General features: G+C 43.0%; 1 protein-coding gene across 1 annotated transcript in view; it reads left to right on the top strand.

The window, feature by feature from the left end:
* Positions 1 to 21358, top strand: part of CSRP2 (cysteine and glycine rich protein 2) — a 238009-nt gene extending 216651 nt beyond the window's left edge. Inside the window, exons 5-6 of the mRNA XM_069629271.1 lie at positions 20206 to 20299; positions 20766 to 21358. Of these exons, the coding sequence (XP_069485372.1) occupies positions 20206 to 20299; positions 20766 to 20842 (171 nt within the window). The 3' untranslated portion in view covers positions 20843 to 21358. The remainder of the gene's footprint in view (positions 1 to 20205; positions 20300 to 20765) is intronic.
* Positions 21359 to 27740: the final 6382 nt, after the last annotated feature.

The following is a 27740-nucleotide window of genomic DNA, read 5'->3' as shown; positions in this document are numbered from 1 at the left end:
TGGGCACAGCTAAAATTGCAATCTTCAATTAAGGTTCCCAGGGCTCCATGTCTACAGCAAATGTCAAACCTGGTTCTATAGGAATGGTGTTGGTTTGTGTTCTGGTTGCAATGAGCCTTCAAATATGTTGCCGATGTTTAAGAAGCATAATTCTTCTTGGACTGAGTTTAATATCCGTATTCAAACCACTTCAACCCACTAACAACTGGTATGAGAACATTCTACAAATCATAATCCTGACAGGAGATGCAGGTGAGAGGGGCGAGGAGACTAGCGCAACAGCGGGGAACAAATGAAAGGTCATTCACAGTTCTTGGCACATTTAAACCAAGTGGGTGAACGGGTAAGAGTGAAAGCCAACGAGTGATTCAAATACAAATATTCTAACAACCAAACATGGCAAACATAAACTAAGTGCCAAGAAAAACAGAGTTACACAAGACCAATCCTGGACCGGTCAGTTCCACTGACCCAGGCCACAGAGAAGAACTGTTTCCAGTGCACCTAGAAAGCTTGCAGCTATACCAGACCAGAAGAGTCAATGGGGTGATAGAATGCCCTCTGAGTGGACACTTGTATAATATCATGACCATTTAAATGTAGGAAGCCAGTGCTCCCTTAGCTTATATTGGAGGCCTGCATGTGTATATACACGTTTTACCAGCTTTCTGGATTTCATGTGTCTAACTTTAATGTCTGAAGGGAATGTGCCACAAATTAAAGAAAATCCCACAAATCAGCTTCCTTCCCTTACCGCTCAGAGTGAGCCGACCTAGATGTATGTATACTTAATTCTTTGAATTCTTTAACCCAAACAAAGGGCACTTCACCATGTGGTTATCGAAAAAATACACATTTTAATATTCATCACATATATGCTTAGAAAACCTTTTCTATGCCTTTCTATGGTGTATTCTCCTCTTAGAACCACCACTCTTATTTATGCCCTTCTCAATTTATCTGGGCAAAAAGGACTGTGCCAACACTTTCACAAGAATGTGTTTCTAGAACCAACATAGAATTGTATCTTTAAGAATAGGCGAGGCAAATAATCCCTATTGCGTATCCTGTTGGTACTGTCTTCAGGGCACTCGGGCTTAGTTCATGTTCTGGTTTTCACACACTTAATAGTATGCCACAATTTGCAATCTTTCTAAAAAACAAACAAACTTTTAAACTTTAAAACAAACATGGTAATTAAAACATTTTTTGTGCAAAGAAAGTACTCCAAAACATCTGTAACAACTTTATCTCTATTACCAATATGGACAGCAGGGATATATTAATACTTAAGTGGTCTAATTATTGTCCTCTTTCACACTTTCCCTAACATTAAGCATGATTTACTCTCTTCGTTTCATGTGTCTACAATTACACATTCTCCCTTTTGGAAGCTCTATTTCATTAGGCTGACGGTCTCCTGACGGAGAAGACTCGTTGTTTTACTTTTTCCTAAAGGGGGACACTTTTGATGTCATCTTTCCATCAAATGTCCCTCTGTTTACTTATCACCCGTTTCTAAGCCGAGTCACCTAAATGCTCACCTCTCACTGGGTCTTCAATCTTTTTGCCCCGATCGAGCTGAATCGCATTTACACCGTTCGGGCAGTGTTGCTTCCCGGTTGTGTTCTCTATATCACGGGTAAAGGCAAGAGCAGTCTCCCTACTAGTTTACAGCCTTAATCTATAACAGAAGAAGTAGGCCTCTATTATTTATCAATGTGTTGACAATAGTCACCTCAACTTTCTCTTGTATTGAAATGAAGCTTACCAATGAGGTAATCTCTCACTCCATCTAACACCAATGATCTAGATTTGCTAACTCAGAAAGTTAAGAAATTAATACGTACTGAATCCCACGGCCAGTTAATGGTGGAATATCTAAAAGCAGGGATCATCCCGGAGGGTCTCCAATTGAAAAATATACCCCGGATATTTCTAGACAATCCCAAATTCATGGCAAATTTTAGTGGTGTTGGGAATAAGTGTTCCCGGGATTGGATTATTTTAGTTATATCGACGGCAAATGAGGAAGCAAAAAAACAAAAACTGGATCTAGAGGAATTGGAGAAGAAAATCAATGAAGATTCAATAATACCTAATGCCAAAGCTCTATTGGAAAAAATAGAAGAGGATATGGGGAAGTTCAAAACTTTCACCATGGACAAGAAATTGTGGAAATTTTAAAAAGATGTTCAGTACTACACGGAAGAGGTGACCTACCCGTATCTGGTGCCAGGTTTTTTCACACAGAGCAATATGAATCGAGGCCAGAGCCAAGGTGGGAACAAGAGACGTCCATTTAGAAAGTTTGTCACCTTTTCGAACTCATCGAACAGCAGCGATGGTGGGTCCAGTACTGATGGGGCCAATATAGGCAATCCACAAAGAGGCCCTTTTCAGAACCGGGGCAGACGAGGGAGGAACCGCCAACCAGGCAACCACAGGATGCGCACACGACAGTGGCAGCCGGGTCCGCCGACTTGGTGATCCCCATCTTTAATTTAAGTCACCATATCCTCACACAAGCAGAAATTCGTGTCTTGAGCAAAGGGTTGTCTTTCGTTCCAGTGAATAAAGCCGTTCAGTTTACCACTGAAATAGAAATGCAGAATTTTTTCCGAACGATTCGATTAAAGTATTTCTTTAAAGATCACGACGATCAAAGACCTAGAGACAAAAGTGTCTCTGGTTTGAAACAACCTTCCACTTTTACCCCTCTAACCTCGATGGTTTCTCCAGAAATCATCAGTTTTGAGAACAAAATCATCAGTAAGATGAACTCTTGTGCAAACAAAAAACAAGCATAGGGATAATTTGTCTAAGGTGGAAAGAATAGCTTTAAAAGATCTAGCTGAGAACAAATTGTTTGTGATTAAACCTGCAGATAAGGGTGGAGGAGTGGTCTTATGGGGTACAGAATTGTACCGGGCCGAAGTAAAGAAACAACTTGAAAGAATCACTTTCTACAAACCTTTCCCATGCGATCCCACACCAAGAATTCGAGATGAAATAGCAAGTCTAATGAATCACGCAGAAGGTGAAGGGTGGATTGACATCGATGAGAAAGCCTTTCTGATACAAGAACACCCTATTACACCGGCCTTTTACTGTTTACCGAAGATTCATAAACATCACAAGGTTCCCCCAGGGCGGCCCATTGTGGCAGCCATTGGGTCCATTTTAGAACCCTTGTCGGTATACTCTGACTTCTTCTTGAGGCCATTTGTTAAAACTATGCGCTCGTATATTCAGGACACAACTCAAATGATTAAGGTATTAGACACAATAGTTGTGGCTTCCACAGACATCTTAGTTACCTTGGATGTAGAGGCGTTGTATACTAGTATTCCTCAGATGAAGTGTGTCAGAATCATGGGTAAATATCTAGAGAAAAGGAGGGATAAGACAGTACCAACGGCATTTATTTTGGAGTGCATCAGACTTGCTCTCACCAACAATTTTTTCATTGAAGAAGATGGGTTCTATTTGCAACAGCATGGGACAAGCATGGGTTCTAGTTTCGCGCCAGATCTTGCAAACCTTTTCATGGACGATCTGGAGATACGCTCCGTCTATGCAGACCACAATCCTTTTAAGCATCTCATGAAAATCTGGGTGCGTTACATTGATGATGTTTTCATGTTGTGGGGAGGAACTGAAACAGAACTTGACTCATTTGTTACCTGGGTCAACGATCAAGAGGAAGTATTAACTTCACCATGAGTTTCAACCAGAAAAAGAGCCCTTTTTTGGATCTAGAAATTTTTAAAGATGCAGAGAACAAATTGGGCACTACTTTGTTTAGGAAGGCTACCGATAAAAACACCTTGTTACTGTTTGAAAGCTTCCACCCTCAATCTTTGCGGCAAAACTTACCATTTGGACAGTTCCTACGTGTTAGAAGGAACTGTACCCATAAATAAGATTTTGAGACTTACAGCAAAGATTTAACAACTAGATTGAGGGCAGGAGGCTATCCACCATTCATAGTACGCAGATCCATGAAAAGAGCCAAAAACACTCCAAGACATAGGTGCCTGACACCACAACCACGAGTCACAGAGGAAAAGATTACTTGTGTTTCCACATTTTCTCCGATAAGTAACGACTTGCGGAGATGCATATTGAAGAATTGGAATATTATTAACACCGAAGATTTCTCAATTAGTAAACCACGTTTTGCGTTTCGACGTATGCCAAACTTGAGAGACAAACTTGTACATGCATACAAATCACTGTCCGAGGATAGGCCCACCAACCAATTGACACTGTGGAACTTACCCCCCGGTGGTCGGCCACTTAAGATGTGGTAAATGCTCCGTGTGTGAATTAACATCGAACATGAAACATGTAGACCTTAAAGGGAGAAAATGGGAATTGAAGCATTTTACAAATTGTAACTAGTTTATGGCATTAAATGCCCATGTGGCTTGTTATATATTGGCAAAACTAAGAGACCTATCTGCCAGAGAATCTGTGAACACATCCTGTGTGAAGAACCAGGTACCCGAAAAACCTTTAGTGGCACATTTTAAAAGTGCCCATCATGGAGTACATGATATTCATTGGTTCATTATAGAAGTGATAATTGCGCAACCCAGAGGTGGTAACAGAGATTTAAAGCTGAGACAAACAGAACAGAAATGGATATACTCCCTAGACACTGTAAGAAACAGATTAAATGTTTCCATTGAGTGGTCCCTTTTTTATTCATCACAAAAAGTGAACAAGACATAGGGGCTGCAAGTATTCTCACAAAACATGTACTCTGTGAAGAATGGCATGAATACCCTCTTAGGGATATTTTGTGGGAATGAGTGAGCAGCATATACAGTAATCACTGTAACAATATACTGTTGGATGGCATGCCCATAGTAAGATGGCCGTGGGTCACGTGTGAATCAGACACGCGAGCATATTGCGCATCTCTTGACAACAAAATGACAATTTCTCTTGGAGTTATTCAATGTATAAAAATTGTAATTCTACATCTATGCTGCATTAGAGTGGCAGCAACACTCTGCAGGAAAGATCTACCTATAAGAAGTTGGCCGCGTATCACGTGACATTACGACACGTGAGTATGTGCACATATCATGTGACATCACGACACCTGCTACTAAAAACTGATTAACCCGACAGTAGGCTCGCTGCACTGCCGAGTAGCAGTTGTTCATCGCGAGCGGGACGACCGGTTGCAGACAGGTTACAGACATATCTATGAGGTAAGACATAGGCATGATGTATACATTTAGCAATGAGGCATCCATCATAAAGGGGAAATCTAATCCTGTTCCCTTTCATTGTTCTCTTTTTAACTAGACCACGCCTTGAGCGGTTAGACGAACGGTGATGAAAGATGAAGTTTCCCCCTATGTATTCCCCCTATGTAAATAAAGGAAACTCCAAGGCAGTAGAGATTACCTCATTGGTAAGCTTCATTTCAATACAAGAGAATGTTGAGGTGACTATTGTCAACACATTGATAAATAATAGAGGCCTATGTCTTGTGTTATAGATTAAGGCTGTAAACTAGTAGGGAGACTGCTCTTGCCTTTACCAGTGATATAGAGAACACAACCGGGAAGCAACACTGCCCGAACGGTGTAAATGCGATTCAACTCGATCGGGGCAAAAAGATTGAAGACCCAGTGAGAGGTGAGCATTTAGGTGACTCGGCTTAGAAACGGGTGATAAGTAAACATAGAGGGACATTTGATGGAAAGATGACATCAAAAGTGTCCCCCTTTAGAAAAAGTAAAACGAGTCTTCTCTGTCAGGAGACCGTCAGCCTAATGAAATAGAGCTTCCAAAAGGGAGAATGTGTAATTGTAGACACATGAAACGAAGAGAGTAAATCATGCTTAATGTTAGGGAAAGTGTGAAAGTTGACAATAATTAGACCACTTAAGTATTAATATATCCCTGCTGTCCATATTGGTAATAGAGATGAAGTTGTTACAGATGTTTTGGAGTACTTTCTTTGCACAAAAAATGTTTTAATTACCATGTTTTAAAGTTTAAAAGTTTGTTTGTTTTTTAGAAAGATTGCAAATTGTAGCATACTATTAAGTGTGTGAAAACCAGAACATGAACTAAGCCCGAGTGCCCTGAAGACAGTACCAACAGGATACGCAATAGGGATTATTTGCCTCGCCTATTCTTAAAGATACAATTCTATGTTGGTTCTAGAAACACATTCTTGTGAAAGTGTTGGCACAGTCCTTTTTGCCCAGAGAAATTGGGAAGGGCATAAATAAGAGTGGTGGTTCTTAGAGGAGAATACACCATAGAAAGGCATAGAAAAGGTTTTCTAAGCATATATGTCTATGCTTTCAGTAGAAATGAAGAAATATGTACACACAAAGATATGTGGTTGAGTATGTGTTTGGAACAAATTGATGTGTAGTTTTAACATTGTATATTTGAATTGATAACATGTTGTGATAAATATTAAAATATGTGTATTTTTTCGATAACCACATGGTGAAGTGCCCTTTGTTTGGGTTAAAGAATGCAAAGAATTAAGGATACATACATCTAGGTCGGTTCACTCTGAGCGGTAAGGGAAGGAAGCTGATTTGTGGGATTTTCTTTAATTTGTGTTTCATTTTCCTCACCCACTCAGCCCCTAAAAAGAGGATTATTGTAGCTCACGTAAAACTTGATGAAGGGAATGTGCTCCAGAGTGAGGAGCTGCCACTGCTGATGGACCGTTGGCCTAGTTGGTTTCCTGAAATTAATGGAGGAAAACATTCTTGCCTTCATGGATCACCATTCGCAGGGAGGGGTATAGTTCTGGATCTGATCTGATGTAGGATGGGCCGGCTCCTATAACAGCTTTGTGTATGATTCATAGAGCTTTAGAGCCTATGATTTCTTCAGCAGGAGCCACTGAAGGGTCTTGATGGATGTAGAGATGTATGATGGGATTGTAGCCCAAAGATCAGTCTTACTCTCCTGTTCTGAGTGTGTCCAGGCTTGCTGGAACTAGCATCCTAGCTACTTGAGCTTCAAATTGAAGAAAGGTAAATTCTCTTTCAGCATCTGAAGAGAAAGGTGGCATGCTTCAGATACCTCTGTCTGGTAAAGGATATCTTATCAAAGAAACAACTTGGGTGTTTGCCTACTGTAATAGGAGGGGGTATATCGAACCTTGATTGGACACCTATTTATTTCGGACTGTTAAACTTCGCTGTTTGGGATGCTACTGAACCACATTCACGCCTCTTGAGAGTATAGCCTTCTCTCGGGCACAATCACAAGATATACCTCCTTTGCTTTTTGTGGTAATGTGGGCCATTTTACCTTGATTGTTTTGGCTCTTGGTTTGTAGAAGTGTGAGTGCTGAGTTGGTGTTTTAGCCTCCACTCATTTGTGTACTCCTGCAGGGCAGAAGTCACTTCGTCACAGTTGCAGGTCTGGATACTGATCCAGCAAGGCACAGGTGTAAACTATGCTTTTGGCATGAGGCTTATGAATAGGGAGATCTGGTTAGCAGATCATCCTTTCTGTGATTGAATTACCTGCATCATATTAATAATAAATAAAAACAGGGCTTCTATTCCCTTGTCAGATGGCAATCCTTCAGTGAGCCCATCGGTTTTTGATTGGGCACCTTGGATTCAAGAGAGGTGGAGGAATTCCCAGCAGAGTTCTGTAACCCGGGAGGGGGTGGAGGTAGGGCGGTGCCCTTACCAATCTGTTTTTCAGACCTTTGGAATGCCAGTGGTCTGGAAACGTCCCAGAGCTGAACTTTGTGCAGTCCTTTGAATTTGGCAAGCTGCATGCTTTCTTCCAGTGGACCATTGCAAAGATCAGTGAATCTTTGGGCCTCCCTGCTCCAGCGTAGCTGGGGGTGGTGGGAGTGGTGCACTTGGTGGATTTTCTGGAGGGAGGGTGGCGCACTTGGTGGATTTTCTGGAGGGAGGGTGGCGCACTTGGATGAATACATAAGGTGGGGGATGTGTTGCACTTGGGTGGATTTCGGGGGTGGGAGATGTGGAGCACTTGGATGGATCTCCAGGACTTTCACTAACAATCCATACTAATGAATTCACTCCTGCATAAGCACCTCTCAAACTCCAGACCTAACTCAACCGGATGTCTACAGCACCACAATCCACACGTTCTTCGCAGCACCACGGCCACCACAAAAGCTCATGTATGCTCAGTGAACGGGGTTTCCGAACTGAAGCTCCCAACATCGCAGCTCTCTTTCCCGCTCAACCCTACTAACCACACACACTCCCTCCTTGTATTACAGATCCACATGAGCGCCTGGAGACCACACAAGTGGCATCGATGCAGTATGAAAACCTTTACATTAACATCATACGGACATTCTTGATCAGTGTCCCCTTAGGGACCCTTCTGACCTTTAATCCAGCAGTGGCTGACCCACTGTTGACTGTGTGGTTTGAACCTGCCTCCACATTAGTTGTGTGCTGTGACCTTGCCACAAAGCAGTTTTACACCCATGGATCCGGCCTCCTATCAAAACCTCTTTCACCCGAGGGTCTGATGTTTGATGCTTCGAGTGGGCTTGAAGTCGGCCACATTCCCATCCCTGCCCTCAGATAGGGCAAAGCAAGAATGTGAATGCCATTGGCTGTAATCAGTTGGCATCAGCAAGCCTGGCCTTCAGGGCAAAGAACTGTACCTGTGCTTGTTCCTGTTGATGTCTTCTCTAAGGCAGTGGAGAATGGGCCACCTCTTTTCATTTGTTAAAAAACAATGTGAAACCGTCAGATCCTCCAGTCAGGCCTAGACATGGCAAAATGTGTGGCTTTGGGTCATTGGTTCCGGCTCTGTCATCCGCCGACATTGGTGGATGCAGATGTCTCATTTTGCCCCCAACGACCAGGCTAAACTGTATATAGCCCCTTTAGTGATCATTTTTTGCAGATTAGTCTAATGGGTATAAAGAAAGGTAAAGCCTGCAGACTCCCTATAGTGACTGTTCAACTGCCTGCTTCCACTCCCTGCAGGGCGAGTGCCTTCAGGATGTTCCCCTCCATCCACAGTCGTAGGGGTCAGGTGCCCTCTGGCAAACAAGGCGAACAGCATTTTCCCAATCAAGGTAGAGGCAGAGGAACTCAGTGTTGCCTCAGTCTTCGACACCTCTGCAACCCCAGGTCCAAATCCCCTCTGAATCTGATTTCAACCGCTCATCTCATAGGGCCTGTGTGGGGGAATTGTCCTTGTAGATCAGGGAGTGGCAACTCAATACCTCAGCCCTAAGATACACCATGGTTATATTGCATCCTTTCATTTAATACATCTTGCTCCCCTGCACCCTCCAAACCCACCCTCCCAATCTACAGACCATATCGCTGCTGGAGAAAGTTCATCAACTTATTGCAAAGAGCACCATAGAGCTGATGTCTTAAATGGAAATGGAAAGAGACTTTTACACTTTACTTTCCGATACAGAAGGACAACAGGACCTGCACCACATCTTAAATCGGAGTAGTCTGCACTTGTACCTGCACAAGGGCAAGTTTAAGATTGTCACTTTGCCCCAGATCCTCAAGTCACAAGGCTGGCTAGTGTCACTGGACTTCGAGGATGTCTACACACATGTGCTGATGCATCCTAAGCACAGGAAGTACTGATGCTCAGGGTTTGGGAACTCCATTTTCCAGTTCAAGGTCCTGGCCTTTGTTTTGTCCTCTGTACTATGGTTCTCATCAAGCTTTTCGTTGTGGTAGTCGTACGTGTCAGGAGGGAAAATATGTAAGTATTTCCCTAACAGGAGGGTTGGCTCATTAGAGCGCATCCTCTAGATCTGGCTTCTGCTTACCTGCATGGCACCGGTCCTCTGCTTAACAGCTTGGGCTTCACCCAGAACATCAAGTCTCTGGTGACTCCATCCACGTTACCTCATTTAATTAGTGTGGTTCTGGATAATCGCTCAGGCCAGGCACTTCCTCTGCTGTCCCCTTCTCCACTGAAGATAGAGTGGTGAACCTTCATCTGATGGGCTCTCTTCTGATCCCAGAGTATAGCCTCATCCTCTGCTTTTTTGTATCTCTGGGTATCATGCCATACTGCATCTTTGTGGTACTCTAGGCTCAATTGTGCCTAGGGTCACTCTAGTAACTACTTATTTGTTAGTGGTCTTAGTACCAGGGAAAATGACAGACCTGTTGCAGGTACACAAGTGGATCACAGGACATCCTGTGATGGCTCAGTGAGAAAAACGACTATGGAAACCTTGGCCTCGGCCGACAGTGGAGATGGATGCCTTGTTGAAAAGCTAGTGATCACAGAGGCGATCTATTGGGGTCTTGCCAAGGCATTGGGCTACATCAATCTACTGGTACTGTGGACCATCAGACTGACACTGGTGGCATTCCTTCACTCTGCATGCAGGAAATGTCCCATCCAGCAACATGCGGGCCATGCGTTGGCTCTACAAGTAAGGTGGTGTGGGATCACTGCCTCTGTGTAGAGCAGCAATAAAGCTGTGGCTCGGGATTCTGGAGAGTGACTTACATCTGTTGGCTGCTTTTCTTGCTGGCATTGGGAATGTAGTGGTGAATGCCTTAAGCAGGCAAACATTTAACTCCCATGAATGGGAGCTCTGCCAAGAGTTCTGGATGAGATCTTCGCCCTTTGGGGGAATCCTCAACTGGACCTCTTCACCTCCAGTGTCAAGAGGAAGTGAAAATTGTTTTGCTCCCAGGAACTATCCCTGTGGGGTCTCTGGGGAGACGTATTGTAAAGAGGAACTTCGCTCTCCTTCATATGTTCATGCCAATTCCTGTTATTCCACTGGCTCTATGGGGACTGGAAAGTTCTGGAGCACTGTGTGCATCACTGCTGTGGACTGGGCTTAAGGCAACATTGTACTCGGAACCTCTGGCCATGGCTATCCTTCATCCTTTGTGCCTTCTGGCCAGGGTGAACCTGTTCCCCTAGTTGGTAGGGGCTCTTCCTCCACCTGAACTCCAGCCCCCTCACCGGTCATCCTTGGCTTTTGAGAGGCTGAGGGTACAAAAAGTGGGATTTGTCCGATGTCATAGATGTACTCCTTTCCACCACAGTAAGTAGTTTAATTCTGCAGGTGGCTTAAGTTTCCGTCTTGGTGCAGAGACTGGTAAGCACCCCATGATGTGCCCTACTATTTTAGATGGTCTGCTCTTTGGCCCAGCTTGGCTTGCAAGTTGGCACTGTGAAAGGGTTCTTCACCACCATTTCATTCATTAAGGGATCCCTGAGTAGGGCTAGGTTTTCACCATCCCCACTGTTATACAGTTCTCGAATGTGTAAACCAGTTCCCCCATGCCAGTTGGTTGTTCTGGGGTGGGACTTGAAATCTTACATTGCCCTTCTTGACAAGGTCTTAGTTTGAAAATGAATGTTCCTTAAAGCACATCTCATTAGTAGGTAATATTCCCAATTATCTCTGAATATGTTATAATAATTAAGGGTGCATGAGGAGGTAATCATTTCCCTGTCACATGGGATGAAATTCTATATGCTATGTTCTAGTATCCCAAAACGTATGGATACTCCTGTGCCCTGCACACCTAATCAACTGATATCAGTCAGGAAGATTGATTGATCCAATGCATCTGATACTATTACTTATGATAGTACCCTGTACTCTACCTGGGTATACCATTGGGTACTTGTATGTTATGAGAAGTTGAGTCCATATTACTCATAAATATGAACATCTGATTCTTGAAACAGTCTTCCAATATATTGTTAAAGAATAATGATGATGCAGGATAGCGCATTCTTTTAGTAAACATTTTTTTACACAAACTAATTTATTGCATTATTAAATAGAAAATGAAACTTTGCTCTTGATGAAGGAAAGTAATTTGTCCCGAAATGTGTTGAGCTGAACATCAAGAATAAATAGATGGAGAACAGATTTCAAAGCTTGTTTGAATTTTTCTCATATTGAAATACAAAAAAAAATCTACTTAACTGTTAATACGTAACTTATTTATCCAGCCAAAGTCTTTATTTTATTTTTTTAAACATGCAAATAGAGGTTTAAGCTTCTGATTGATCCCTTGAAAAGATGTGCAAGGGGTATGAGTTTTTGTATTTTTTGGAATACTAGAACATAGCAAATGCCTTAGTTTGAACCCTTTTATTCTTGCTCTTTGAGGTTTCTCTGCCTTAATGCGACTTTCCTGGTTGCCATAACTTCTGCTAGGTGGGTGCGTGAGCTCCACAACCTTTTGATGAAACCTCCATACCTGGTGGTCTCTTAAAGGGGTAAATTCTTGTCTGACCTTCCTTCCTAGCTTGGTGTCAGATTTCTATCTTTCTCCGAAAATGTATCTTTAGTGGTGGTTTTTTGCTATCCTCTTTTTTTCAAGTTCTGCACTTATCTATGATGAGGGAGGTTGGAATCCATTAGAAGAACAAATTACTTGCATCTCAGTAATGTTGTTCAAGTTGGATGAGTGCTTTCGCACACACATTCCTTATTGCCCTCTCATAATGCATGTTGGATTGATTGCTTATCTCTTGCCGTTCGGTAATCCTTCAGCTGTGGAGAGCTTGAGAAAAAGGTGGAACTGAGGTCACTGGCTATCAGTGGCTCTATTTACATTGTCCCCACCAACCTGCCTGGGTCCACATCAAAGTCTAGCAGAGCCTTTGATGTTCCGTATGACACTCCCTGATGGCTCAAGACGTTTCTGAATGCAGTTGGTGCTGGAAGGTGAATATCTAAGTTGAGGGGTCTGTGGGAGGGAAGACTAATCGGAAATAACATTAGCAATTTAGTCTTCTGGGACAAAATGAGCTGTCTCTACAGCTACTGGTGTGATTAGAGGTCATCATATCCCACCAGCAACAGAAGACCAATTCCAGGACCTTTTTTCATGAGCGAACCATAGACTGTCAAGGTGGGACCATGTAATCTTTTTTTGGGGGGTTTTGCCCCCTTGTACGAGACTGTGGAACTGATTATTGATTTGTCCTGAAATTTTTGTTTTCAATATGAGGAATTAACCTTTGTTTTGGTGGGGAGGGAAGACCAGGGCCCACCTACGAAAGCCTGAAGAAAATGGAACTTAGGTGGGTTTTCTCAATCGTGCAATGGTTTTGATTTTGTATACACAAATTGTGAAAGACAAATAATAAAGCTCCCTTACCCTTGACAATAGGCTTGTTCTTGCCTGTTTGATAAGGCAGAAGAAACCTGAGGGTGTCTCACCCGCTAGTCCCCGGGATCTGTCACCCAGGAGGCCAGGATACAGCCATCTCTATTAGATCCAGTTCCTGGGGGTGAAGCAGTGCAGGAGAATCACCTACAAAGGGGTGGGGGGTTTTGGGGCTTGGAGGTGGGACAGCGAAGGGTGAGACGCAGTAGCCCCTTCCTTATAACACCTTTTCCCCATCCTACCAGGTAGGATGCCTAGAAACTCACCCCGCCCCCTTTTTCCAACACAAACACTTTCTCACTGACAAATCGTGAGCGACAATGGACTAACACCAGGGCCATATACCTGACATGTCCCAACACAACGGTCTGGCAATTACTGATAATTACACACACTTGACTTCCATCACACTTCCCCACACGGATAAAAGGCAGAGTTTGAAAGCACACTTTGAGCAAGGTAAACCGCACGAGGAAGCAGCAAATCAGAGAGGGCAGTTTAAACCAAAGAGCAAGGCAGTGAGATCAGAGAGGGCGTCAAGGAGGAGGGAATTTCCCTTGCCCTTTTCAATACAGAACCGCGACGTTCAAGAAGCCTCAAGGAAAAGAAGCAGAAGACCAGGAATTGTAGCTGACGGTGTAGCGTGTGTCAAAGGTACACAATGGCCTTCCCGCATTGATAGCCAAGGCGGGGAGAAGCGATTGCCACCATATAACTGTCCTCGACTCCGACAGCAAAGCAACACCATTGAGTTCAGCACAGCCGGTGAGTTGGGGAAACTGATAACAGACCGGACTGTGTTTTGTTGAAGGTTGCAAGTGGCAACATTGTATGAAGAAAGTACTTCTATACAATTGAACTTTGTGAAACCGGAATAGGTAGGTACCAGATAGTGGTCCGGCGCTACGTGGGTGCTCACACAAAGGTCTCTTTTTGGTTCTCCGAACCCCCCCCCCCCCCCGACACCCCTGAGAAGGGAAGAATTATTGAATGGTGAAATAAGTGGTCCTACAGCGGGTTCCGTTGAACCCCGTGCACATTCGAAAGTAAACTAAATTGGTCTGAGACCAGCTGAGGGGGACCAATTGTAGAGTAGGTCTGAGCCTGGAAGAGGGGAATCCTGGGTGAACAGTAACGCAACCAAGACGATAGTTGAGGTAAATGTGAACCCAACTAAAGTTGGTGTGAACCCGACTGAGGGAGTCTTATGGTGAAAGAAGGATCGTAGCCCAGCTGAGGGGGATCCAGGGTGAAGAGCAAATCACCCAACATGAATGTTGAGAAAGGAACTTTTCTTTATTGTTTATGGTACATCAGGTCCTCTGAGACTTTGCACAAAAGAGACATGGAAGGCCCTGATGTTGGTGAAAGGAACTGTGACCTGGTGCCAAAGAAGCCCATGAGTGTGCTGTGCTAGAGTGACCCGCCTTGTCCCATGCTAAAAACTTGGGGAAGGGAGGCCAACGGCCAAAACATCCTGACTTATCATTTTGTGAGCACTTCTTTCTTTTTGTGAATATTATCCCACACTATTTTGTAGCATAGCGGTAAGCAATAGGTTTTTTAGTATAGGCCCTTTTTATTTGACTAGACTCCACTAGGACTGTATTACTATTTGATGGTCGTAGCTTGCACCCATCTTAGAATTAGGCTCATCTTACCCCTGATAAAGTTCAATAAACACCCTTGAACTGTGATCCCTTGGTCCTCTTACTATGATACCATGACTTCCTTCCAGAAATGATTGGTACCTTGAATGCAATTGGGTTTCATCAGCACACATCTGAAATAGCACAGGGAAAGATTCCCAATATCTACCAAAGGTTTCACATAACCATTAAACACACAAGCTCCTTGGGGAAATGCAGTTTCAGAAGATGAAAGGATTGGAGCAGAAAAGCCCAGATCGAAAAGATCTTGAAGACGAGAGGTGATCCATTTCAGGGCATTACCCTTCATGGCAAAGGTGCTAGAGGGACTGCAGGAGGATTTTGTGGTACACCATGTCAAACACTGCAGGGAGTTCAAATACACAGGCGGGCAGGTTCATTTTGTTTATCCTTGGATGAACATAACATTTGTAAAGGTGTGATTGCACCAAGGTAATCAAAAGAAAAATCCCAAAGTAGTCAAAAAGGAGTGTACATGCAGCAATGAAAAGAAGCAAGTTGTATTAACAGCTCAGAGAAAAAACAGACCGCTCTGTGGAACTGAACTGAATAATCATGTCTCAAATTGCCACTTCTGGGCTACACCTTTTTAAAGAGGAATTAACATTTTCTACAATTGCAACAATTGGAACAATTCCAACATGATGATTGACTGTTTGTCATTTATCCCCTAAAGACCTGTAAATGAGGCTTCATTGTTCCCACCATTACCGCCCTTCAGTGACAATGTACTCTGCTGGGCAGCACAAATCCTGGCACACTGATTGGCTGGCATTCTTCATAGCGCAAGGTGATTCAATGTTTGATGCTACCGAGACATCTTTTTTTGGAGACTATGCAGGCAACACCATCTCACCAGAACCAGCCAGTAATATTGTGTGGAAATCAACCAGAGTAAAACTGTTGCAGTCCTGAGAATACAATATCCCCTTCTGATTGGATCCCCCTTGTGCCCTGCACCTTCTCGCTCTGTACTCTCGTGCTGATACATGTGGCCAACTTTGGGCCCAGTCTTCTAGTTCTCTTCTCATGATGGACAGCTGCATAACAAAAACGTGTTTGGCGCCCTGCTGATAGAAATTATTTCTATGTATTAGTTCTTCCCACACGTGTATTGCTGTTTGAAATTACCTGTTGGTCAATGGGGGTGCTGTTGTGGTCAATGGGGGTGCTGTTGCTCCCCTCCTAATAGTATATTGGCATTGCCATAAGTCCCCTTCTGTAAGCGTACTGTCCTCCATGATCACGGTGTATTCATTAGTTTATCGTCTGGGAAGGCATCTGCTGTCTGTATATAAAAAAAATTTTTTAAAAAAATTACATTTAAACAAAAAAATTAAATACTAATATAATTCCCCTGTGAAACTATTCCCTTGCAACAATCAATTGAACCCAGTTTGGTATCTCTTTCCATTCTGACCTTCACTCCATGACCACCTTGGTCCAGCAGTGAAAATAAAACTCAATTAAAAGAATACTGCTGCCTCTAACTAAATCATAGTACTCTACAATTTTCAACACGAACAGGCTCCAGTATGGCCGTCCTCCCTGCAACAACTAACAATGCTACTTAGTACAATCAGAACTACATAATAAAACCAAGCCTTACCTACCTGCCCTTCTACCTAATTTGGGTGTACTAACCCCAATTCCCTCTGACCCTATCCCTCTGCACGTGTGTTGTCTGCATTTCAGCCCTACCTACTAGCGCCCTGATGTGTGGCACAGCTATATGTATACTCTAATTACCAGGCAACCTCACCAGCCCTCGTGAACACCGCATCACTACCTGGGCCTTGCTAAAATACTTTTTGTAGCTTGTACTTGCACCCCCCTGTGGGATGCTGGATCTGCACCTTCACACACTTGCTTCATTTGTAGCAGGGCTGGTTCGGTACTGTGGAAATGCATGACCTGGATTGCTTGCAGTGAAGCAGCTTGTTTGATTCTGCATATTCTAAAGGTTTTTGTGCTGCGTTCTCTGACCGCATCCATGCAGAGTTTGTTGATTATGGGGTAGTCATTTTCCAAGTCCTTCATTGACGGAGATGATTGTCTTTGTGATTGGGCACTACTCCATGTTTGAGTGAGCATTTACCCAGCATAATAGTGTAGTTGGGGCTAAAGTAGTGCTATTTTGTTTAATTGAATGACCTGCACGGCACTCGCCACAATTGCCTGCACTTAACAAGAAAGCTGTCCTCTACTGTGGCAGCTTGCATTGGCGATTTTGTCATTGAAGCTATTAGCTTTGCAGGTGATAACTATTAACTATCTTCCGAGAGCTTGAGACCCAATTTTTCCCCCGCATCTCTGCTACACGCACAGACAAAGCCTGGTGTACCACGATGCAAGACTCCCTCTATTACAAAATTGAGATACTTCTTATCAAGATCAATGCTAAAAATGCCCTGCTTGCCAGTACATTGCCCTTAGCTGAATCTGCCGCCCAACCCAGTCAGATCCTCCCACCCCCAATAACCCCCTATTTGCATTCAATCAAATCCCACAAGAGCAAGTAGTTAACACCATTAGAGCACTGAAACCCTCCAACTGCAAAGGAGACCCTTTCCCGGCTCACATAGTAAACCGCTGCACCTCCACACTAGCTTCCATCATCGCCAAGTTTGCCTCATTCACAACTAGCTATGCTACTTCTGACATAAAATCTGACTGGGTGTCTCACAAAAAAAGAATCCCTAGATCCTTCTATCCACACAAACTACTGCCCCATTACAACAGTCCCCTCCATTCTTAAAATTGTGGACCGCCTAGCCTATGCCCAAGTCCAACAATTCTGGAGCAAAACCACCTTGACAAAAGGCAATCTCGCTTTCGCCCTGAGTACAACACAAACTGCCCTGCTGGACCTAAACATACAAATGGACTCCATCCGTGAATCTGCCACATTAACAATCCTCCTCTAGTTAGACCGGTCTGCTGCGTTTGACCTAGTTGATCACAACATATGTTGTCATCTCAGCCAGCACTTCCACTGCTCTGCCGAAGCCTCTGCTTGGATCAAGTCTTTTGAGGGGCCGCACCACACAAATATTAATTGGGCTATCATCAGCCAACCCCATCCCCGCACTGCTGGGCATTCTGCAAGGATTGTGCTTCTCTCCAACACTGCATAATACACATGCAAAACCCCTCTTTGATCTGCTCATCTCGAGAGAGATTTACACCAAATTTGCGGACGACACCCAAATACTCATCCCCATCACAGGTAACCATGCCAGTGACATAGCCACAATCACTGCAGTCTACAGCACAATCCAAAACTGGATGGCCACTCACAACGTATGCCTAAATGATGAAAAAACTGAGCTCCTCATCATTGGCTCACCGCACCAGCTCAAACACCTGAATGCTTCCTTTTCCTCAGTCTGTATTGATGGCTCAACCATTCCCATCCTCAAACAAATAAAAACCCTGGGTGTCTACCTAGAAGCAGACCTAGCCATGTCTAGGCATATAAATGCCCTAGCATCATCCACTGCCTACACTGCAAGACTTGGCTCTCTTAGCTGATGACTCCTCTCACTGAACAATTGCCTCACCTTGGCACGTGCACTGATTCTGTCAAAACTTGATTATTGCAATGTCCTACTCCTGGGCACATCAACCACCAACATGTCCAAACTCCAACTACTCCAAAATAAAGCACTCCTTGGTCTAAACCTCTTGGATCATGTCCCAGCTAAAAGATGTGAATACCACTGGCTCCCCATCAAAGCGCGTGTGGATTTCAAAACTTTCTATCGCACATTGTTGCATCCACAAGGAGGCCACCATCTACCTCAACAGCTGAATCACCGAAACAATCCCTGTGTGAGTGCTCCGATCCAGCGCTAGTGCCCTATTTGTCACCCCCCCCTGCTTTAATAGCAAAAGAACAGGCAGTGTCTGTTTCTCCATCACGGCTCCCATGCTCTGGAACGCTCAACACATCAGAAACTAACACTCCCTCACCACCTTCAAAAAAACTGGTCAAGACCTGGTTGTTTGATAAATGTGTAACATCTGATTCTGAGCCGTTGCAGTTAGTACATGAAGACAGCAAAGACAATTTTCTCTGCTTATGTACAAAACTCGGTCATACCCTTGGGTCTGGGTGTTACAAAAATGTCAAAAATAAAGGGGGGGGGCATGCTCTGGAGCAGTCTATTTCAGCTAGCGATTTAATGAGGTGGTTTAGCTGAAGGAGCAAAGTATGACTTATCCTAAACCTAAACTACCAAACAGTTGCTCCAAGCGTTGGTGTGGATTGCAATACCCTTGACTTTGTGTTGAATGGAGGACGCCAGATCAGGTGCCAGGGGAAGAGGTGCTCGAACAGCTTTCAGACATTGTTCTTAGTTCTTTGGCGATCTTGAAGATCTCAAACTATTTGATGCTGACCCCCGGATGGGATTCTGCAGGAAGGCTTTTTTCATCCTAGAGATGGTATATGAATTTCCCTGTGAGCTACGTCCATTTCTCAAAGTATCAAGCCCCTGAAAAGAGAGCCACCCTAGAGATAGCTGCCTGGTAAGAGTTGTAATGTAGCTTCTTCATATGGACTTGGGGGACCAGGCAAAAAGCCCTCCTCATGTTACACAGTGCACCATAACCACACACAGGCTCAACCGACCAAGCACGGGTGTTGCTAGGTCTGTAAAAGACCGGGGCTATGCTGATGTCGGAAATGTCAGGACTGGGGGCGAGCTTGCCTTTTGGGTGTAGCTCCCGAGATTCTATCCGGGGCTACAGCCAAAAGACCAGGGGCTATAGCCCCCTTAGACCGCCCCCTAGCAACGCCTCTGCGACCAAGGAATATTCTAGTATGTTGAGGGAAGTGTGGCACATTTTGTCTCCCACCAAATGACTCTGTGGTCTTCACATATGACGTTTCATCAACCCATAGTTGGAAGCCTACATGACCATATGAACCATAAGTGGCGTTTCGTCTAGTCTGTCATGTGAAACCAGTCAAGCCTGTCTTGGTTGCTAAATAAATATTGAAATAAATGTTAAAATGATCTTGAGTGATGTGTAATATTCCCGTATTTTGGGCCCTTTTTTATTATAGTATTTGGGTTTTACATGGTCTTCAGAATATTTTTGTCATTGTGTATTGATTGTCAAGAGAGTGAGGATTCCCAGCACAGTATATTTATTTTTAAATACCTGCAAGGTTCCAAAAGAAAATTGTCTACAGTGGCACAGGCGTTTCTCTGCCAAAGGATTAACTTTTCATGATAATTCAGCTGTGTGAAGCTTGCCTAGCAATGATTCCCACCCATAAAGTGAACTTAAAAAATAAATGCACGTACATGAAATCATATGTATAACTTGAATATTGCCATATAATTCTGTGTATTCCTTTCTATCCTTTTTTCTTTTGTCAGCCATGGCACAAGAACTGTTTCAGGTGTGCGAAATGTGGCAAGGGCCTTGAATCCACTACATTGACGGAGAAAGAAGGTGAAATCTATTGCAAAGGTAAGGGCACTATGTTTGCATGCAGAAAACCTCTGGGAGGGGACAACAAAAGGACGAGGTTCTCTTTGAAGATTTAACCTTCGCACAAAACTGTTGATCAGTCAAATTAAGATATTTTGTAAATAGTTTTAAAGTTCCTATCTTTAGCGCTATGAATAATTTTCTGGTTAATGTTTGTGTGGGGTCCCCCAAGACTGGTATTGTCCAAAGAGAAGTGCTGCGATTCGGCATTTGGAAAAACTGAAACTGGGTGTTCTCACTTTTATGGGGCCAAGCCACGCTGAACCTTAAAGTAGTTTTAGTATTCCATAGAAAATCATTCATCATTGGTCCAATATCGACGCCTTAGCTTGTAGGAATATATTGCATGATGTAGTCTTGTAAAGCGTTATATCTGTATTAGTCCCATGGACATTGAAGCATCTGGCTGGCTCACCATTCTGTGATTAATTTTCTTCTTTTTCAGCTTGTTATGCAAAGAATTTTGGACCCAAGGGATTTGGATATGGACAGGGGGCCGGTGCCCTGGTTCATGCTCAGTGATGGTCTTCATGCTAATATCTGAACCGCATATGGGATCTGCTATTGTAATACCAGCATGTGCCTGTTCTAACGTTTTTGCTACTTGCTAAGAAAGCAAGCCACCGTTATGGTCAAAAGTAGTACAAGTAGTGATCTGAATGTGTACGGTTATCCAGGAACAAAGTTTAAACAATTTAGCAATCTTCCAATGATTCCGGGATCGCAAGTCGACGCCAATAATACTGCTGCATTCTACTGGCCAGAAATGTGTTGCCCACTGAAAGGTATACCCACTTCCGGGAACATACATTTTAAATCTGTATAATTGATGTCCGATGCGTTAACTATGAGGAAATTAGATGTGTGCTTGCCCAAACGTTACTGCCTTCTTTGATACTAATAGTGTGTGCATATTTTGGAATTGAGTGTTTTGAATTCTGGTTGCATTAATATGTACATAATTAGTAATTTCAAAATCTTTGGTCATTCTATGCATGCATTGCGAATAGCTGTTAAATAAACGTTCTTTCACTAGCATTTCCCTACTTTGCAAGCTCGTGGTCTGCATTTCGGTTTCGCGTGAGAGGAAACCTGCTATTAGCACTGTGCCGCTCAGGCGGGTTTACTGGGAACGCTCGTGTGTTCCTTGAACAGCTCCTTTGTTTCAACAAACCAACAAAACGTGGCAAGGTTTTTTCCTGTGTGCAAACCCTCTCCTGTTGCAGCAATGCTTTGGCCTCTTTTCATAGTATCTGACCTAAAAACGGAGCCTTGACACCTGATGCCCTCTCTCGAGTGAGCGGGCGGATGGATAACCACGGGCTGCTTGAGCGCTCTGCTAGCTTCGGAAGCACACTTTATCAGTGGTTGGCCCGCTGCTCCCATTCCCCCCCACCTCCCTCCCACAGAAAATAAGAGTCCGAGAATTGTGTGCGTTTTTTGTTTTGTTTTTGTTGTTGACCCAATAACCTGGCATCTAGGTAATCACTGGGGGATGGAAGTTAGTGGATGAATGGCGTGGACTCTGGATCTGATTGTGTGCGATACACAGATGCAAAATACCTTGATCAACTCCCTAGTGACGGTCCCGAATTTACTCTGTAGAGATTGCTTGTGTTTTCTCTAACGTGTGACGTGTTATCTGACTAAAGATCGTTCGATTAAGGAGTTGCTGCGTTCCCATGGCTCAATATTGCCTTGCAAATTTCTTAACAGACGTGCAGTTTGCACCCCGTTGGCTCTCCGGGAGAAATCAATAGTGGTGGCTGGTGAGCTTTATAATCTAAGGGGAACACAGAACTACGTGCACCGCAAAACATGCATTTGGTTTTCATTATAGAGCCATTCTGTAACCCACTGCTCCATTTCGCAAACTAGTTGACTAAAAAAAACGAAAGTTTTTATTTATTTCTACCGCGCTGGATCCCGCAAGCATCAGGGCGCCACATGTACACGCAGAGACGCATTATACAAACGAGTCACGGGACAACATGAATATACGGATTTTCAGGCAGGTTTTAGCTTGGATTAATGGAGTTAATGCACAGTTTTAGATGCACATATCCCAGGAAATCTCCTATAGTTTTTCATAATATATATATATATGTCCCGTGACTTCTGCGCCCCAGTAGATTATGCTAAACCCACCTTTCTCTTGGAACGTCTGATCCATCCCTCAAGTAGTAATGATGGTACGGGTGGGCTACACTGATTTTTAAAGATCCAGCCACAGAAAGCCCATTTAGAAAGTTGCACAACGGATCAGAATATGCTTCCACTTGTTGCAAAACCTGAACCCCACAGGAGCAAGGCAACGGTGGCATTCTGTAGATATAATTCTCTTAGGACGTCTGTGCATACATGTTTTGCACAAGGAAAGGAAACCTGGTCCCCTGATAGCCTTGGACCTCAATGGAGTGTTGCACGAGTCTATCCTCGCATCTAAAATACGAGGCCCAACATTTTTGTGACTGTTGAGAAAAATTAACTGCACACTCGGCGCAGTGCATTATTCATTTAGTAATTCAAGCATACAAACTTAATTTTTTTTCTTTCACAGACATACTTGTAAAATATAAAGGTCTGTGGCAATTCTTATGTTCCCAATATTTGTTTTTATGCAAAGCAGCCTGGCCTGGAATGCCCATTTGTGTTATGTATCCCCCTGCCTGTCATATGGACATTGCCAAAGAGTAAAATAGCAGTGTACCATCTGCTTCTCTCAGTAAGACCAATGTAATGTTCTTATGACCAAATATATATTCTGTAAATGCTAGTTAGAAATAGCCCTTGTAACATTTTAGAAAGACAATTAAACAGCTCAAATTGAAAACTAACTGCTTCTGCATGCACTCCCACGCCCATGAAATCCATTTTCCCTACGGTGACGCAGCTATTGCAACAGCTGGCGGGAGGGAGAGCACGGGGGTCTCTGTAGTAGCAAATGGCAATACGACTCTCACTCAAATGGAATTTAACACTTAAAGCGAGAGAAAGAGTGATGAGGGAGTGCTAGATCAGTGTATGATATACCAACTACAGATAGTTAAATATATTGAGTATAACCAAATGAGCATTCATTTTTATAAAAGGAGCTTGCATTTTTTTTATTCCACTCATTCTGGCACCTAATTTCAGCTTGTCATATTTATGCAGCCAAATGGCGGCTTTTAATTTTTAGTAGATCATTGCATTTTTCCCCCCAAGATAAATTGTTTAAAAAAAAAAAAAAAAAAAATATATATATATATATATATATATATATATATATATATATATAGTACCCACACGTTAGATTAAGGCCATGTCCAGCCTTGTGTGGTGCAGTAATCCTATACCAGGAACTTTGAGCACATAATCTGCCTTTTAATTCCCATGTGAATGCGTATGTACCTTAAAACTGAGGTTAAGCCTTACATGGCTACATAAATCCCACGCATGGCAGGAATGCACAGGTGTAAATGGACATATCCACCAGGCTATACCACAAAATAGCTTCCTAGGTCCCAGATCAGCAATGATATGCCAGGAAGGGCCCAATTTACCCTGGTCAAGCATTGCATGTCAATCTCTTGGCAGGTATCACGTTCTAGAAGGAGTTTACATGGCTTGAAGTGCGCCCGGTAGCTCCATGTCCTGTGATCAGCAAAGCTAATAAAGGCCTTTCAAAATGGGTCCCAAGAGGATAAGCTTTTTTTATTAGGCCTAATAAATCGGAGCCAATTAATTTAGAAGTGGTTAAGAGTTGAGATTAGGGTGTCCTACTTCAAAAGTCAAGCCCTACCAGAGAGTGAAAAATAATGGGTGGGGTGTTGGGGCATCTTAATCAAAGAGAATAAATTATAAAAAATTCAGAGCCCCAATAAGAGTGCAAATCTGACTATGGTTCACTAAATACTAGCCGTGAGATCCTGTAGGCTTTGCTGGGCTGCAGAACCAGGTCTCATTTTAAAGTGAAGGATGTACTAGCTAGGTTTGCGCCATTCAATGAACAATGGAACTGTTGAGCAGTGTTTTTGTTGACATTGGTGCCTGTTCGATGTTCCCGTTGTCATTTCTGTTGATGAATACTGTAGTGCGTAGACAATTGGTGTGGGAAATAAAGCTCTCCATGCGCTGTGCATCACAACATTCACATGCCTACAACCCTTTAGAAAATGATGTTTACCTCCTACTCCTGGCAACGAGAGGTGGTTTAGCAGGGACGTCCTTTCACCAAAATGCCAGGGGTAGCGGAAGTAACATCACACGACCCTTGACGGCATCACAGGAAGTGATGTCTGTTAAGGATTCGAATCGGGCGCCACACACCTGACCAGGACCCTTACCCTAGGATGTAGCGCTCAATTAGAATACTTTTTCTTTATTTCCTAGAATTCAGATTGAGCTGGCGCACAGCCCATCTCACACCCCCTTTTTACAAATACCCCGGGTCACAATGGACCATGAACCAAGCTGGTTGGTGGGAATACAATATTTATTTTAAATGCAAAGAAAATCACACAATTTTAATATTGGGCAGCAATCGCCAATGGGGCGATGATTACAATGTAAACTGATGAAATACACTTGGTTGACCTTCTACTAGAACATATCCAAAGCCCAGATGAATAGGAGTAAATGTACTGTTAGGGTAGAAAGCACCTGAGTGAAGATGTCCCCCCGGCAATGCTCCCTCAAACCCCTATTAATCGAATTTTGAGTGGATAGAAAGGAGCAGCAAGAAGTCAGAGATACTAGGCAGCAAACAGATTTGAAAAACTTTGCAATTGCGTAAATGATACTCGGAATTGGTATATAATTAATTTAAATGTGCGGTTGAAAAAATGAGGTAAATATGAGTTATCACTGTATCAAGGATGTAATACCACAAGCAAGGTACCAACAGAGGGCATACAATTAAAACATCTACTTTGACGTAACAACACAGTGCAGCCAGAATCACACGCACAGAATTTGCATTTGCTAAATTACACAGATTTAAATGTCAAAAACGGTTTAAAAAACGGGTGAAATGGACGGAATCAGAATGCGTTTTTTAGGCTGGATGGTAGATGCACATCACAGGGATAATAGGAAAGTGAAAGAGTGACTCTAGCTGAAGAACTGGATTTTCAAGGTGAAAGGAAATTTGGTTTTAAAAATAAAAGCAGTTAAAAGAGAAAATCGGTTTCAAAAGGAAAGGACAAGTTTCATTTTAACTAGATTTAGTGGCTAGATTGTTAAAGAAAGACACTGTACGCTCAAAGGTTAATCAAGGTTAACCTTTTCACCCCACGTTCAGCTCTATGTGGGATTTAATTAAATTATTCAAAATATGACCAAGGACTTATGCAAGACAGCAATGAATGGAAGAATTGCGTTAACACTAGAAAATCAAGGAACAGAATACACAAAGGATTCAGACTATCTTCAACAAGTTATCAGGGTATGGATGGGCTTACTTAGAAGGTGGAACAAAGTGAAGGTATCAAGATAGGGTAGGCAATGTGTTGCTATTGGATGGGGTAATACTCACAATCAGCGCTTGAGTTTGGTACAGCCAACCGAGTTTCTGGACAGCAAGGCATTATCTGGTCACTGGTCACAGCGGCGGGCTATCCTAACAGAAAACAGCTGGGCAAAGGACTGGTCATGGCACAGCGGCATTCAGGTATTGGGGCAAAAAGCCGGTCTGGTTACAGGATACTCTCAAAAAGGGTACCACAGCTTTTACCCCTTTCTCCCTGAGTTAGTGGGATTTGGTTATGGGGTTTAGTTCTGAAGGGTGGTTCTCCCTGGATAGGAGGGCTTGGATCAACTATCCCTTTCCAGGTAGTTGAGTCTGGAATCTTGCAAAGTGAATGTGGAATGTCTGGTTACGCAGGCACTGGAAAATTCAGAAGGGTGTCCTTGTCTCTGTGAGCCTCTACTTTTTATAAGGCGGGTGACATCACAGGATTTATTGTTGGGCAGAACTAAGCTAGACCTACCCCTAAGAATCGAATAGGTCAGCCTATGTTATGTCACCTCCTCCTTAGGGGCAGATTGAACTGAAGGAGGGGGACAGTTTTAAGAGGTACAAAGCCACCCCCCTGTCATTTTTGCCAAAAATCATTTGACATAAATTGCACCTTTTTACAGTTGTGGCGCTTTCACAAATCATACAGGCAAATTGCATATTCCACACAGAGCATAATACTCCCACTCCCAAATTTGTAGGACTTTGTTTCGTCCTTCTAATGATTTTTCATCATTTTCAGTGAGAAATAATTTACCTAAAATTCTATAACTTTATATATGGGTACATATTATCATAAGGCATGTTAGTATTGACTTCCCAAATGGACCATATACACTTTCCTCAGAATATACAATTTTCTGTCATTTCGGTCCCAAACATGCTAGTGAAGGCTACCACTTCTTAATTTAAAGCCACAAAAAATGCATTTAAACTGTAAAACCCTTACATCCCTCCGTGGTCCGGTTGCAGAGATAAAAGTCTTTACGTTTATTAATAAAATAGACTTTTGAGCCAGATGGCCAGCATTGTCTCCGAAATAAGGGCAAAACTTCCAAGGCTGAGCTGGAGCTGGCTTAGAAGCCCCCCAGTTGAAGTTGAGGGGAGGTGTTATTTGCAATTTCACACCGTAAGTGTCCTGGAACTCTATTCTAACAGGCTGAAGCTCTGATGCAAAGTTTGATGAGCATGTGAGATGTTCCCTCTGGGTCCATTCATAGTTTTCAAGGGGTTGCCAGCACACAAATGTCCTTTGAAGCCAAGCAGGAAACCCTGTTTTGCTGGAGGCCCAGTACAGCAAATGCATTTCTTTAATTTTTCTTTCTGAGCCAAAAGGCAAGGCTGTTGGAATACAACATTGTATTAGATTTCAAACAACCCCCCCCCTCACCTTTCTATGCAAGGACCGGGCCTTACCTCCACATTTCACTTTTAAACAGCATTTTCTTTGTTTGCAAAAAGCAACCATTTTTACACATGGTTAATTCTGCTGGGATGTCACTTTCTAATGCGGCCTTCTTACATTCATTTTCTGACTCTTTCCAAAGCCCCAGTCATGTTTCTAATGCACAAGCATATGTCGAAAGAAAGATCCCTTGAAACTGACAAATGCACAAAGAGATAGGGTTACTTTTGAAGAGTTTATCTGGGATATTTTGTAGCAAAGAGTTAAGTGTTTTTCCAGTTGTATACTGATTGACCTTTTCACAAGTGACCGCGGGAGAATTGACCTAATTTAGAAGGTCAATTAGGACATATATGCGGGGGGAAACCCCCTGCAGCCCCCGATCCAATCTCCTTATACGATTTATAATCCAAAACCAACCCAATACATATATAAAATAACTAAAATAATATTAAGGTCAATTGTGCAGAAGGTCAATTAGGACCACTATAATTAGGTAAATTGTGCAAAAGGTC

Source organism: Ambystoma mexicanum, chromosome 12 (genome assembly GCF_040938575.1).
Source record: "Ambystoma mexicanum isolate Mex_15411 chromosome 12, UKY_AmexF1_1, whole genome shotgun sequence".
NCBI lineage: Eukaryota > Metazoa > Chordata > Amphibia > Caudata > Ambystomatidae > Ambystoma > Ambystoma mexicanum.
The sequence above is the reverse complement of the archived record's forward strand: the minus strand, read 5'-3'. Positions and strand labels throughout refer to the sequence as shown.